This window comes from Hermetia illucens, chromosome 2 (assembly GCF_905115235.1).
Source record: "Hermetia illucens chromosome 2, iHerIll2.2.curated.20191125, whole genome shotgun sequence".
Taxonomy (NCBI): domain Eukaryota; kingdom Metazoa; phylum Arthropoda; class Insecta; order Diptera; family Stratiomyidae; genus Hermetia; species Hermetia illucens.
The window spans coordinates 115,548,176-115,560,629 of record NC_051850.1 but is presented as its reverse complement, the minus strand read 5'-3'; the positions used below and the strand labels follow the sequence as shown (position 1 = coordinate 115,560,629).

General features: G+C 40.3%; 1 protein-coding gene and 1 long non-coding RNA gene across 2 annotated transcripts in view; one reads left to right on the top strand and one right to left on the bottom strand.

Moving 5' to 3' along the window:
* LOC119648539 (serine protease 53-like) overlaps positions 1-6,991 on the bottom strand; it is a 41,909-nt gene extending 34,918 nt beyond the window's left edge. The window contains exons 1-4 of the mRNA XM_038050306.1: positions 6,608-6,991; positions 563-738; positions 392-490; positions 4-322 (exon numbers count right to left, since the gene is read on the bottom strand). Coding sequence (XP_037906234.1) covers positions 4-322; positions 392-490; positions 563-738; positions 6,608-6,918 — 905 coding nt within the window. The 5' untranslated portion in view covers positions 6,919-6,991. The remainder of the gene's footprint in view (positions 1-3; positions 323-391; positions 491-562; positions 739-6,607) is intronic.
* A 277-nt stretch (positions 6,992-7,268) lies between these two features.
* On the top strand, positions 7,269-8,083 carry LOC119648175. Its single transcript, XR_005249029.1, has 2 exons — positions 7,269-7,777; positions 7,825-8,083. It is a non-coding gene; the product is annotated as an uncharacterized LOC119648175 (long non-coding RNA).
* Positions 8,084-12,454: the final 4,371 nt, after the last annotated feature.

The following is a 12,454-nucleotide window of genomic DNA, read 5'->3' as shown; positions in this document are numbered from 1 at the left end:
TTCTAATTCTCAATGATAATATCTGTGTTGTCTCGAATCCAATTTAGGTAAGCCCCAACATATGTAAAAACAGATGGCCAGCCAGCATCGACACATGATATTGAGCTGCCAAATGATGTTAGTCCAACGATATATTTGTCGGTATTGGTCTTATTGAATATGAGTGGACCACCAGAATCTCCACTGCAGGTTCCTTGTCCTCGGCCCGAATTTGTGCAGATATTAGATGGTAAAATTATGTCCGAAAAGAAATGTTTGCAGATAGGTACGGGCTGCACTTGCAATTCGACAGACCTCAAGACTGGTGAGATAGACGTTGCACCTAAAAGAGGAGGATAAAGGGATAAGTGGGTCTTCCTTTAGGTTCCAATATTGACATAAAAATGCTTACTGTCTGAATCTCTTCCCCATCCAGAAGCTGTTAAGTACAAATTCTCTAGATCGTCCAGTGCTTCGCTTCTAGTTGGCAATCTAATGGGTTGAATTCTATCTGCGGATTTAAAACAATATAGAACGTTCTTTCAAATAGTAGTTTCAACAACACTATAATTAAACAATTTACCTGTAAAAGTAATTCTTTGAGGAAGCATGATCAGCGATATATCATTAGAAATGGAGTAAGGATCGTAGGCAGCATGAACGATCAGATTTTCATAAGGACATGTTAACACCAATCGACCCTCTTCTTCATCCTCATAAATGTTATGCGCTCCCAGATAAACATCTACCGTATAAGCGCTGAAATCCGACATAAAAATAGTATTGAATTCTACTTCTGTTTTTATATGTTTTCTGAAAAGTTTATTATCCGATCCATGTTACACATTGGATCAACTGGCATATTCTTTTCACACAACGGATCTCCCCGCGGTAGAGAGTGTATGCGTTAATTTAAGGAGTGAAGTCACCCAAACCTGTAGTTGAGTAAAGCTTAGAAAAATAGTTTACCGTAAAGAAAACTGGAGGCTCTGAATGTGAAAAATAAGACCAAAACCGGAAGTTCAACGCTTCAGGTATGAAAGGTTTTGTGTGTTTTTTTCTCCATTTGTAGATAACATAGCTGGTTTGTGGCAATTTTCATGCCAAAGTATTCATTACTTTTTGTATTACACTTGGTTTTCTACAGCGCTAAAGGTGATTTCGGCGATTTTTGCAATGTCAAATTATATTGCCCAAAAACACTGCATTCGATTTTGTCGTTGGAATGAAATGTAGGGGGGGGGGGGAGAAACGTTCAGCAAGTTTTCGGTGACCATGCTTGTTCACAAGCGGTATAAACAGTTCAACGAAGGTCGTGGAAGTGGTGAAGGTAAGGAGCGTTCCGGACGACCTTCAACCTCTATCGATGAACAGAACCCCAAGAAAATCGGCGAACTTGTGCTTGTCAGTCGCCGAATGACAGAAAGATTGCTGATGCTGTTGATATTTTGAAAGGATGTGTTAATACCATTTTGAATGATATTTCGGGCCCTCAATGTGTTAAGTCGCGGCTAAGATCAGGGAAGAGATTCTTTTTGACTATCAATTGGTCATGAACGGATGAGAGTTGGATTGATGTTTCATTATCATCAACGGCGCAAGAACCGGTATCCGGTCTAGGCCCGCCTTAATAAGGGACTCGAGACATCCCAGTTTTGCGCCGAGGACCACCAATTCGATATCCCTAAGAGCTGTCTGGCGTCCTGACCTACGCCATCGCTCCATCTTAGGCAGGGTCTGCCTCGTCTCCTTTTTCTAACATAGATATTGCCCTTAAAGACTTTCCGGGATGGATCATCCTCATCCATACGGATTAAGATGATCAAGAGTTCGCAATTTTTCTTGCTAAGAACCCAAGTCTCCGAGGAATACATGAGGACTGGCAACATCATTGTCTTGTACAGTAAGAGCTTTGACCCTATGATGAGACGTTTCGAGCGGAACAGCAAGCTGAAGTAGACTCTGTTGGCTGACAACAACCGTGCGTGGATTTCATCATCGTAGCTGTTATCGGTTGTGATTTTCGACCCTAGATAGGAGAAATTATCAACGGTCTCAAAGTTGTATTCTCCTTTCTTTATTCTTCCCGTTTGACCAGTGCATTTGACGTCGTTGGTTGGTTGGTTTTCGGTGCTGACGTTGCCACCATATACTTTGTCTTGCCTTTATTGATATGCAGCCCAAGATCTCGCGCCGATAGCTGCCCGCTCGATCTGGATGAAGGCAGTTTGTACTCAAAAGATCACTGCGGGGAATCGTTTTGAGACAATAGCAGGGATAATACGTGGATTGCTATGCGCTCTGAAAGCCATCCTGGAAGGCGACTTTAATGCTTGTTTGGAGGATTTTAAAATACGTTAGCGTAAGTGTGTTCAGAAGGGATTACTTTGAAGGCGATCAAACATATTTAGATGAAAAATCCATTTTAAATAAATGAAAATTGGTTTTATTTTTTGGACATAGGTATGTGATGCATATTAATAAGTAACTTATATTGTAATTTTACGAGAAATCGTAGTAGGGTATTTTGGGGCCTGTGCACCGTATAAGGGCTGTTTAATGATTTTTACAAATTTTGAGATGGGTAATTGCAATGGGTCCTTCAAAGAAATGATCATAGCCTCCGCACTCCCTCCCTTCTGAAGAATGTCAAAAATAAGATTAAATTGATATATCTTTCCCTAAAGGGAGGAATAAGCTTAGTGGTAGATATTACCATGGTAAGTAGTGTGTTGATGAGAGACATTACTTGGCGGGTCAGTGAACACCACATGCATAGCGGCCATTGAGCTATATTGTTTAGTTTAATAGAGAGCAGGAGAATGGGGTATCCGAGAGGTACAAAGTCATGTCGGCCGAAGCAGGAGAGTTCAAGATGATGCGGAAATATTTGTTGAGCCTTCTAAGGAAAGCTCCATTCCCACAAGTTCAGCGAGCGAAATATCTGAGAAGATTGCCAGAAACGTAGTCGCAGCCTGTAGTGCCTCTATGCCAAGGTAGGGGAAACAGGAGGCATGATACAATACGGTCTTCGCGTTGGGCGATCAACGGTGGATGCTATTAACGCAATGTTCAGCCTAGTCGAGGAAGCAATTGTAGGAACAAGGTTCCGTTAAACGGTTGTATTAAAAGATACTGTGCTATTAATACCCCGATATGATGAGTGTTTTCAACATAGTGCAATACCAGCACATGATAAGGTCCCGAAGCCAATTAATTAGTTGAATATTTGGTAACTGGCAGAGTGTCTCAAAGATCGGTGCTGGCCAACTGAAACTCTGAAACGTGATGTATGACCATGTGCTACGCATCAAACTACCAGCTATCCTATTGGCTATGCTGACAACATTGCGATAGTAGACATGTTGTCATAGTAGAGAAACATCTTGTGGATGTTGTCTGGTCAAGGAATGACGGGGAATGACGGCTGTTACATGGACTAGAATTGGCGGGGCACAAGTCTGAGGTTATACTAATCAGCAGTTGAAAAAAGTTCGAAGGTTCTGCGTAGGAGAGCGTGTGATAGAGTGGAAACATTTCATCAATTACCGCGGTGTTATGCTGGATCATCGATTAACAAAGCAGGGAAAGTTGTAGCTGCGCTAACTGGCATGATGCTTAGTATTGAAAGACCCGAACTAGCCACAACGTGCTTATCGATTCTATTGTCTGAAGCACCCGTTTGGATAAATGCCCTTAATGGTCATGCGTATAGGAGGAAATTATCTGGAGTATGTCATCTTATTTTGACTGGGGAAATGCAATCATTGTACAGCTGTAAGGGAGGAGAGAACGTGCACAATCAGGCTGCGGCAGAAAAGTTGGGATAATTCAGACAGAGGCAGGTGAATGGACAGACTGGACAATGCGCAGTCGTTGATGTCCACTATTACTTGAACCACTTTTTAACCGGGAATGGCGGATACATTTTGGATATAATGATTCCTTTTTTGTTCCTGAATGTGTAAGTGAATATGAGGACGCCGAGGATATTATCTTCGTGTGCTTGAGATTTGTAAGTGAGATTGAACAGCTTGAACTTCTCTTCAGTAGACCCGTACACGTGGAGACGATCACTTTGTAAATGCTCGGATCCCCACCGGAAATTAGGTAGGTATGTAGGAGGAGTTTCGCTCCACGATGTAATACCTTTATATACTTCCGTGTGGTATAGTGGGTGAGGAGAGGTGGTTTTAGTGGGTTAAAGTTCCACTATGTGGCTTTCGGAGCTTTTTATCTTTATATAAAAATAATAATAAAAAAAAGAAAACAGGTAGACAGATAAACAGACAGACACTTTTTCCTACGCAGAACTTTTACAAGTCGAAATTCGGAAGCTCGGTTCTTCAGATATACGATTTTCACTTTGATATGATACTGACGTTCTTTGGCGTCCCAGGCTACAAACACAATTTTTACCTTCTTTAAGTTTTTTTTAGTAATATAAGGATTTAAACCAAACTTTGCTATATAACCTATTGTGCTCAGGGATGAATTTGGGCTGGAATTTTCAGTAAGCTTCCAGAATGTAGTTATAAGGTATTATTGACTTTATTTACCAGTTGGTTTCTGAAAATGGGTGCCGCTTTTAAAATGGTTTTAGCCCTTACTCAACCAACTAAAACCTTCTTTATAAATTACTAACCAGGATTTTCAATTCGAAATCTCAGACGGTTTTATTCGGAGAATAATTTGTTTTGCATGGACGGATAGACAGATAGAAACTTTTTGTCCCGATGACCACACCCCAGACAGACAAACTGTAAAATTGGCAAAATAGTAGAGGATCTTCTAGGAGCATTGCGCTCACCTTTTAGGAGCGGAATTCTCAGAAACGGAACTCAAGTTCAGAGGGTTGTGAATTCGCCCAGAGGCAACTGTCATCTACAGTAAGATAAGAGCTTAGGAGTGAAAAAAGTGAGAAGTGATAAAACTGTTCCTGCCTTATATGTTAGCAAAATTTGAAGAGCTCAGAAGGGTGGGGAGGGTCAAATATTATCCGCAATCAAATTAGGGAGTATCTAGGGAGAGTAGCACAGTATTTGCTTGCAATGTATGTACCTACTTGCCTGCAGTGTATGTACATGGATGAAGCCAGATACCAAGGGGGATTTGTGGAGATGTGGTTCCGCTCCCTTCAGGCCTTACTGAAAATCCTACTCTATCTCCCGTGCTCTGTGGTATGTGTTTCAAGGCGATCTGTTTGTCCGTGGGATAGTGCATTTCATTGCATTCTTAACTTGCTACCGTACCAGGCCCATAAACCGAAGTAATTCTTAGTTCGAGATTGCTTCAGGCCAGAGTATTCCTATAAAACAGCGGAGGCAGGTGCTAATGAAGACCTGAAGCTTTCCAGTATCGGTGGTGTTCACACTTCTACGTATTGTTCCAATATAGTAACATACAAAAAACGTAAGACAATCTCAAGTTGAAGTATCTGATTTTCCAAATTTTTGGCAAAACAGTGAATGCGGATCGAGTACCGTTAATGTGCCTGATAACATCGAGCTCGGTGTTGAATTAGCAGAAACAACGTTTCTGAGGTAAATAAACAGAAACCGGTTCTTGGGCTGTTAATTATGATGAGCCTTGTTGAAAAAAGTTCGTAAACTCTGTTACGAGGCCTAAAAAAGCAGATCGATGTTGTGCACATGTTGCAATGTGCTGTCAGTAATAATGTAAAACACGGAAAAACAAGGTTCACAACATATTTGTAAAACTTTGATCCTGTCTGTCTTGGGTTAGAGTAATGAGCCGCCCCCACGTCTCGTGAACCCGGGCGGAGATCTAAAAATCAATCCTTTGGAATTTCGGACCTTCCGGAGAATTTTATGTCAAGTGAGAGTCAATGTGATACCTATTTGACGACCAATCAGAAACCACTATCCACGTTAAGATTCGAAAACTCCAATAGTCAGGTCAATGTAACGAGTACGGACGGGAGGAGAATCCCCACCCTCCTACTCAAAGACGAGGTGTAAGCAAGATCCATGACGATGGTATACTTCTTCGGACTACTACTTCAGGATAGCGTGTTATCATATCCAAGGATAAGAACGGGAACGAATCAAACGACGGTGCAGTGTTGCGTATTTCGTTCGAGTTTTTGAACTAATTCTGCTTTGTATGAGTAACTAGTCACTACGTTTCCGACTCATTTATCTCTCTATTTGAAGGTACCCACAGAGTGGTATCAGGACGTGTGTTGATTGACGCTTTTGGGGGATTGTATTAAAGAGCAAGTGGACCTCTCGATCACTATTTGTCAATTTTTTGTTTTCAATTTGAGGTCTTTATTCGTGATGATAAATGACTAGGCAAATAAAAGCCATTCTGATGGAGATTGGGGCTTGTCATGGGTCTTTAAATCCGCTTGGATGTAACTGGCTGAAGAAAATGAGTCTCTACACCTATACAATGGAGTAATATGAAGTAGGAAATAAGATAATATTGATAGAAATTTTGATCTACATCGAGTTTGTCGACTCGGAAAAGGTCTGGATTGCACCGATAACGAATCCACTCGCGAAACTCGCCACTTTTAAATACATTTTTTTGTTGTTTTACAAAAGATCTTGTAGTTTCAGTTAAAATTGTTGGTTCGTTATACTAACGAGTTAGTACGTACCCATAAGTGCAATGAGCAGCGGTCATAACATATAAGTTACTTATTAATGATCCACCGCAAAATGAAAAAATATCTATTATCAATCCTGCTTGGTGTGGGTATGTTCCCCGTTTGACTTCTTCACCACCGATTATCCTTCCTTCTGGATTCCTTGCTAGGGTTGCATGATTCGTATTCCATTTCTGATGAAATTTGGCTGGAAGGGCGTCAATTGGCCTCACTTTGTTCCAGTTTATTTTCCGAGGTGATTCAATAGCAAGGACTGAAGCTAATCCAAAAAGGATATAAACTAGTAGAATTGAACACTTCATGGCACTTGAAACGCCTCAACTTCTTAAGGAACTAAGGTGAATTAAAAATGTAATGACCGCTTTATAGATTCATCGATATTTGATCGTTTGCAATAATTATTTTTGAGTAAAAGTCGATTTAATAGTAGATAATATCAAGGAGAATTTGGAAGCGCTAATTAATAACTTGATCGATTTTATTGGTTGGTGTAATTTAGATACGGTTTTATGTAGCGGTTGATGAGGAATGCTGGATAAGATAAGGTTGATGGCAAAGGGTAACATTTTATTAGGAGAAATAAAAGTAAGACAGCTTTTTAATTGGGTTTTTATAGGAACATTAATTGGTTATAAATTATATAAATGTCATTAATTGCAATATTGGGAAGCCCACCTGAACACCAGTTGAATTTCAGCAGTGAGCCACTTACATCATTCCTGCTTCTCAATACTGTGTTCAGAAGTATATCCAGAAAGTGCCATTTTAGTGATTCATCCTTTGAAAGTTGCCACCTTACATGTCAAAAGCAGATTTGCACTGACGTAAAACTTAATGACTTTAACACCATGGAAGGGGAAAAATTGCCGTATGGAATTGAACAATGGAAGAACTCTCACTAGTGGATGCGAGGATTAGTTCTAGGAATGCCGACAGCATGGTGAAAACCGACAAGAACCTTCTAGTTCACGTCTTAACTCTAGTCCATACTCAATACTTCTTAGTGAACAATGGAAACATTTCGAAAGTCCATGTGGAATGATCATCATAATAACATGCAGGTAAAACTTACTCCTCGGCAATATATTTGATGAGGGCATGGTTTCAGGTCACAATAACTTTATATAATTCTTAAAATTTCGAGCGATTCCAAATCCGAAGGTAATTTTCCTCCAATGTCCTTTTACCTACTGAGACTGCAATTCCAGCACCACGAGAGAGAGAGAGGTTTGGAAACCAGCAAGCGAGTATCACTTTTAGCAGACAAAGTAAATAAGGACTAGTTTTCGTACGTTGGCCAGTAGCACCGAACATCCGTTTCCTTGTTGAAGTTGTTCCAGTTTAATTTTGCCAGCGTGATTGAGCTAACTCCTCCTTGGGTAAGATGGTAAAATTTCAGAGAACTGTATTTTTTTCTGATATTGGACTATGACAAACTTTCTGGAAGTAAATGGAATTTTGATGTTTGGTGAAGTTTTTTTATTTGAGAACCTTTGGTGGTAAATATTTTCACAATAGTAGCTAATAGCATGGAGTTAAGAATAACACTTTAAAAATCTTTATTGCTTATGAGAAGAGTTAAGATAAGGCGTGGTCACCAGTTAAGTATCAACCACTTTTAACAACACTTAACTTTAGCAAATACATAGGTGAGGATCAGTTTTGACATTTTGGAATGGTTTGCAGTACTTTATAGCTAGCGGCATATGTATCAATAGTACCTCATTTAATATTTACTTTGATATAACGCTGTCAGTCTGTGATGTCCTTGGGTGCAATAAAAAACAAATTTGATCTAACATAACTTTGTTATCAACTGTAGAACCTCTATTAAAAGTTCTACTATCGAACCCTCTATAGCGCGTCGCCCACACATACGCCATTGCTGTCGATTCCCGGCAAAGGGCTCACAATAATCTGGGAAGCTTGCATTACTTCTCCACGGTCCAACTCATTCGTTGGCCATCCTGCAAAAATGGGTTTCATTGCATAACGTATTCCATAATGGAGTTGATCTCCTTCCATAATGTGCTACCTATCCACTGCCACTTCTGTTTTCTGATCAATACGTTCATGGGTATCTGGTCCGTACGCTAACCAATTTTATCGTTAGTTATTGCCTTAGGCGTGGATATCCTGCTGATAGGACGCCGACATGAATTGACAGCTCAGACGCATTTAGCATTATTAATACATCGGTTGACATCAAGTTGGCATATATCTTCGACGTTATGTCCATTAATGTAGGTAAAGAGGGATAGCCTGTTAGACTGAGAAAATTGACTTTGGTAGTGTTTATCTTTAGCTCAAATTTCTTTGCCTTCTTCCCGAGATCCAGAACTATATGTCCAAAAATTATGACACGATCAAATACGAAGCATATGTCATCATCGTAGTCGAGGTGTGTGAAGAAAGATAACTTCATCCATTAAATACCTGTATGTCCTCCAGCTAAGGCAGCATGGAGAATGTACCGATAATGATAAGAGAAGCTATCGGTGAAGAATACATCATTTCTTGCAGCCACTCCGCAGATTTTACCTCATTGGAATACTTGACATTTTGCCATGACATATGTCTCTCTGATAATAGCTATTAGTTTCTCACTTCTGAATAGAGGATTCCACTTATAATCCCTTTTCATGTTATCGGAAGGCCATTTCGAAATCGATGGAATGGTGATCTGGACTTCGCATAATGTTCTACAATGATTCGGAGGGTGTTAATGCCATCCGTACGGGAGAATTCAGTTTGAAATAGAGGGAATAAGAAAACCAAAGGGCAGGTGTAGATAGAAAAGTATTTAACTGCTCTGGTAGTGCCAGTAATTGTGCAATGCAGATACGCGCGTTGAAATCAAAACACACTCAAACAAGGCAAAGGTTTCTCTGTATTTCGGGCGATTGTAATTAAATTTACCTTCGAGCTTACTCTTTATAATATATATTTGAAATACAAATTTTACTTTAAGATGATATGTTTGGTTACAAGTCAACTGTACAAATGAAAATGAAACGTAAAATGAATGTGACCGACTTAGTCAGCGGTTGGCAACTTAATCATCAAAAACCTTAGAGGCAGAAGAAGAAGTCTCGCTTCATCTGTTTCTTTTCTGCCCCCAACTCATGGCACACTTTTCTCGCCGGTCCCCCACTCCCGTGGCGTGTTCCGCAAAGTGGACAGATCCGCGCCATCTATTCGTTCGCATTCGCAACATTCGAAATAAATTTCGAATGCCGCGAATCCTGCCGCGCCACAAGTATATATCATACATATAAATTCGAAAGATATTCCCAGTCTGACGAACTGTTTGGGAAGGAGAAAGTACTTGAAAGCGGAGACATCTTTTTCTTCTGTGTTTGTCCCAGGTAAATAGCTATATCTGTATTAGATATAAGACAGACAAATGTCTGTTTCAGATAAATGTCTTTTGCTGTCTGCTTCTGCATCAGACAAATGTCTGAGTCTGCCTTAGACATTAGGCGCACAGATGTTTGCCTCAGGGTCTAAGTAGGACGAAGTAGGGCTACCATAGAAGAACCAAAGCATTGAATGGTTAACAAAAAATATATGAACTCTACAAAAGCAAGATCCGAGCGATCCCAATTAGGCACAAACTTATACTTAGACAAAGATAGAGGTAGGAAAGATGGGCCGAATGCAAGAAGCACTGTTTAAACACAATTATCAGTTGGTCGTCTTATAGTTGCATACATGGCGAAGAACTGTGGAGAAAGAGTCTAAGCCTCATGGAAGACATTATTGGGAGTTGAAAAACATTAACAGTGTAGTAGGTGTGGTTGATGTACTATGGCCTATATAGGGCTTATGGCCATACTTAGCGAAATAGTCCACAGCTTACGTAGTAGGAGTTACACTGAGGAGGGGGGAGCTATAACTGTTGATAATAACTCGAACCTTCCATGCAGAGACTGATCTTTGACATGCTAGATAGTGTGACTCAATTTGAAGTCGGTCGAAAAGAAAAAAGCGGTAGCCCGAAATGATATCTCAACCAAATTAGTTTCGTTGTATTTAAGGACATCGATCAAGTTTCCATGTGCCTTGTTTATAGCCAGAACCCAGTGATCATCCTAATTTTGACGTGCTATAGGAGGTGAAGGCCCATATTATTCTTAAAAAGAAGTCCATTGGAGCAAAGTGTCCCAGAGACTACACTTTAGTTTTCGCTTCATTATGTATTCCGGTTATTGGTGGTTTGTCATGGTTTTTAAAGGATGAGAAAGTCTTTACGCAAGTATTTGGAGGCAATCAAACCGCTGAAAGTATTGGAAAATTTTCAAAAATAGCCCGCATGGCAGAATTCACAGTTGGTGCCTTTAAAATATACTCATTCTGAACAATATGAAAAATCACTAATACTTCACCATTACTTCACCCTAAAAGGGAGATACTTTTAGAAGACCCGAGAATAGAATGGGAACAAATTATCAGAAAAATAGCGTCCAAGCAAACATATACACAATTCGATTGACAGCAGAATAATGTTTTCTCAGAATGTTGAAGGTCGAACATCTGAACCTGTCTTGAATATGAAACAAAAGCATTAAACAGAAACCTCATCATAAGCCAACTGGTTTCGGATCACCACCAGATGCTGTTTGAACTCGGATCTCAATGGTGATGAAGGGACGGGTCTTGCATAAATCGAAGTGGTGTTTTTTTATGCTGAAGGTGTAGCTCACGAAGGGAACAAGTGGTTCCCAAAATATCGGTATTTACAAGGTTAATAAATAATACTAGTGAAAAGTAAACCCAATTATTGAAAATAATTTTATCGTTAGAAACACCGCGAGATTACATTTAGATTTCCATTACTGTCGATAAAATATTTATCAGTTTCGGATCAATGCAATATAGACGTAGGACATCGAAATCGATATAGCAACTAAAGAGATTTCTTTGGCCTCTAGCTGCCTCTCTTACAACTGCAGAGTTGATAATGAGTTGCTCTCTGCAACCCCTTGACCTCACTCGGCAACTCTTTTGCTCCTAGGACAGAACGTTGTTGGTCTCGAGGTGCGCATTGGCTCTTCCACTAATAATGGTCGGAATGAATTTGTAGAGAGTTGGTAAGCAAGTAATCGGTCTTATGTGATTTTTAGGGGCAGGGTAGGTAATTCCCGCAGTGAGGAAGGATGGAAATTCCTCCGACAGACTTATGACTTGATTTATGCTGTGTGCCATACTGGTAAATTGTTTATACCAGAAATTCTGCACCCGATCCAGACCGGTATCCCTCCAGTTCTCCGCTCAGCCTGCTGAGCGGGTAGTTCCCAAAGTCCACCCCAATATTCTTTCGCTTCCGTCACTGAAAACTGCACTGTTTGGAAGCTTTGTTGGGATTCGTTGAGTGAACTGAAATAACTCCACTGGTTCTCCGCGTAAGTTGCATACTGAACACGCCTGAAGTGACTTTCCAATACCGTTGAAACTGCCTGCATGCGACGGAAAGTTTCTGCTTTAGTGTGTCCAGAATTTCAACTACGGTTGCCTCACTGGGGATGGCATAGTTCTTGTAAAACCTCTGCCCTTTATGTTTCACCCATCTGCTAGCATTTGAATCCTTAGTGAATCCCGACGACATTCCGGTAAGTAATTGGATGAATTGCTAGAAGTATTTGCAAAATGTTGGAAGTCGGGGATATTCGAGATTTGGCTAGTCGGCCGAACGTGGGATGTCAGTAGGTTCGCCCAAGTGAATGATAGAGTTGTGACGTAAGGTTTGGTTGCTTAGTTGGAGTTTTGTGAGTTCAGGGCCCTTTTCTGCTATTTCCGTTTTAACAAGGAAGAAGGCTAATTATGCATTTCAGATAG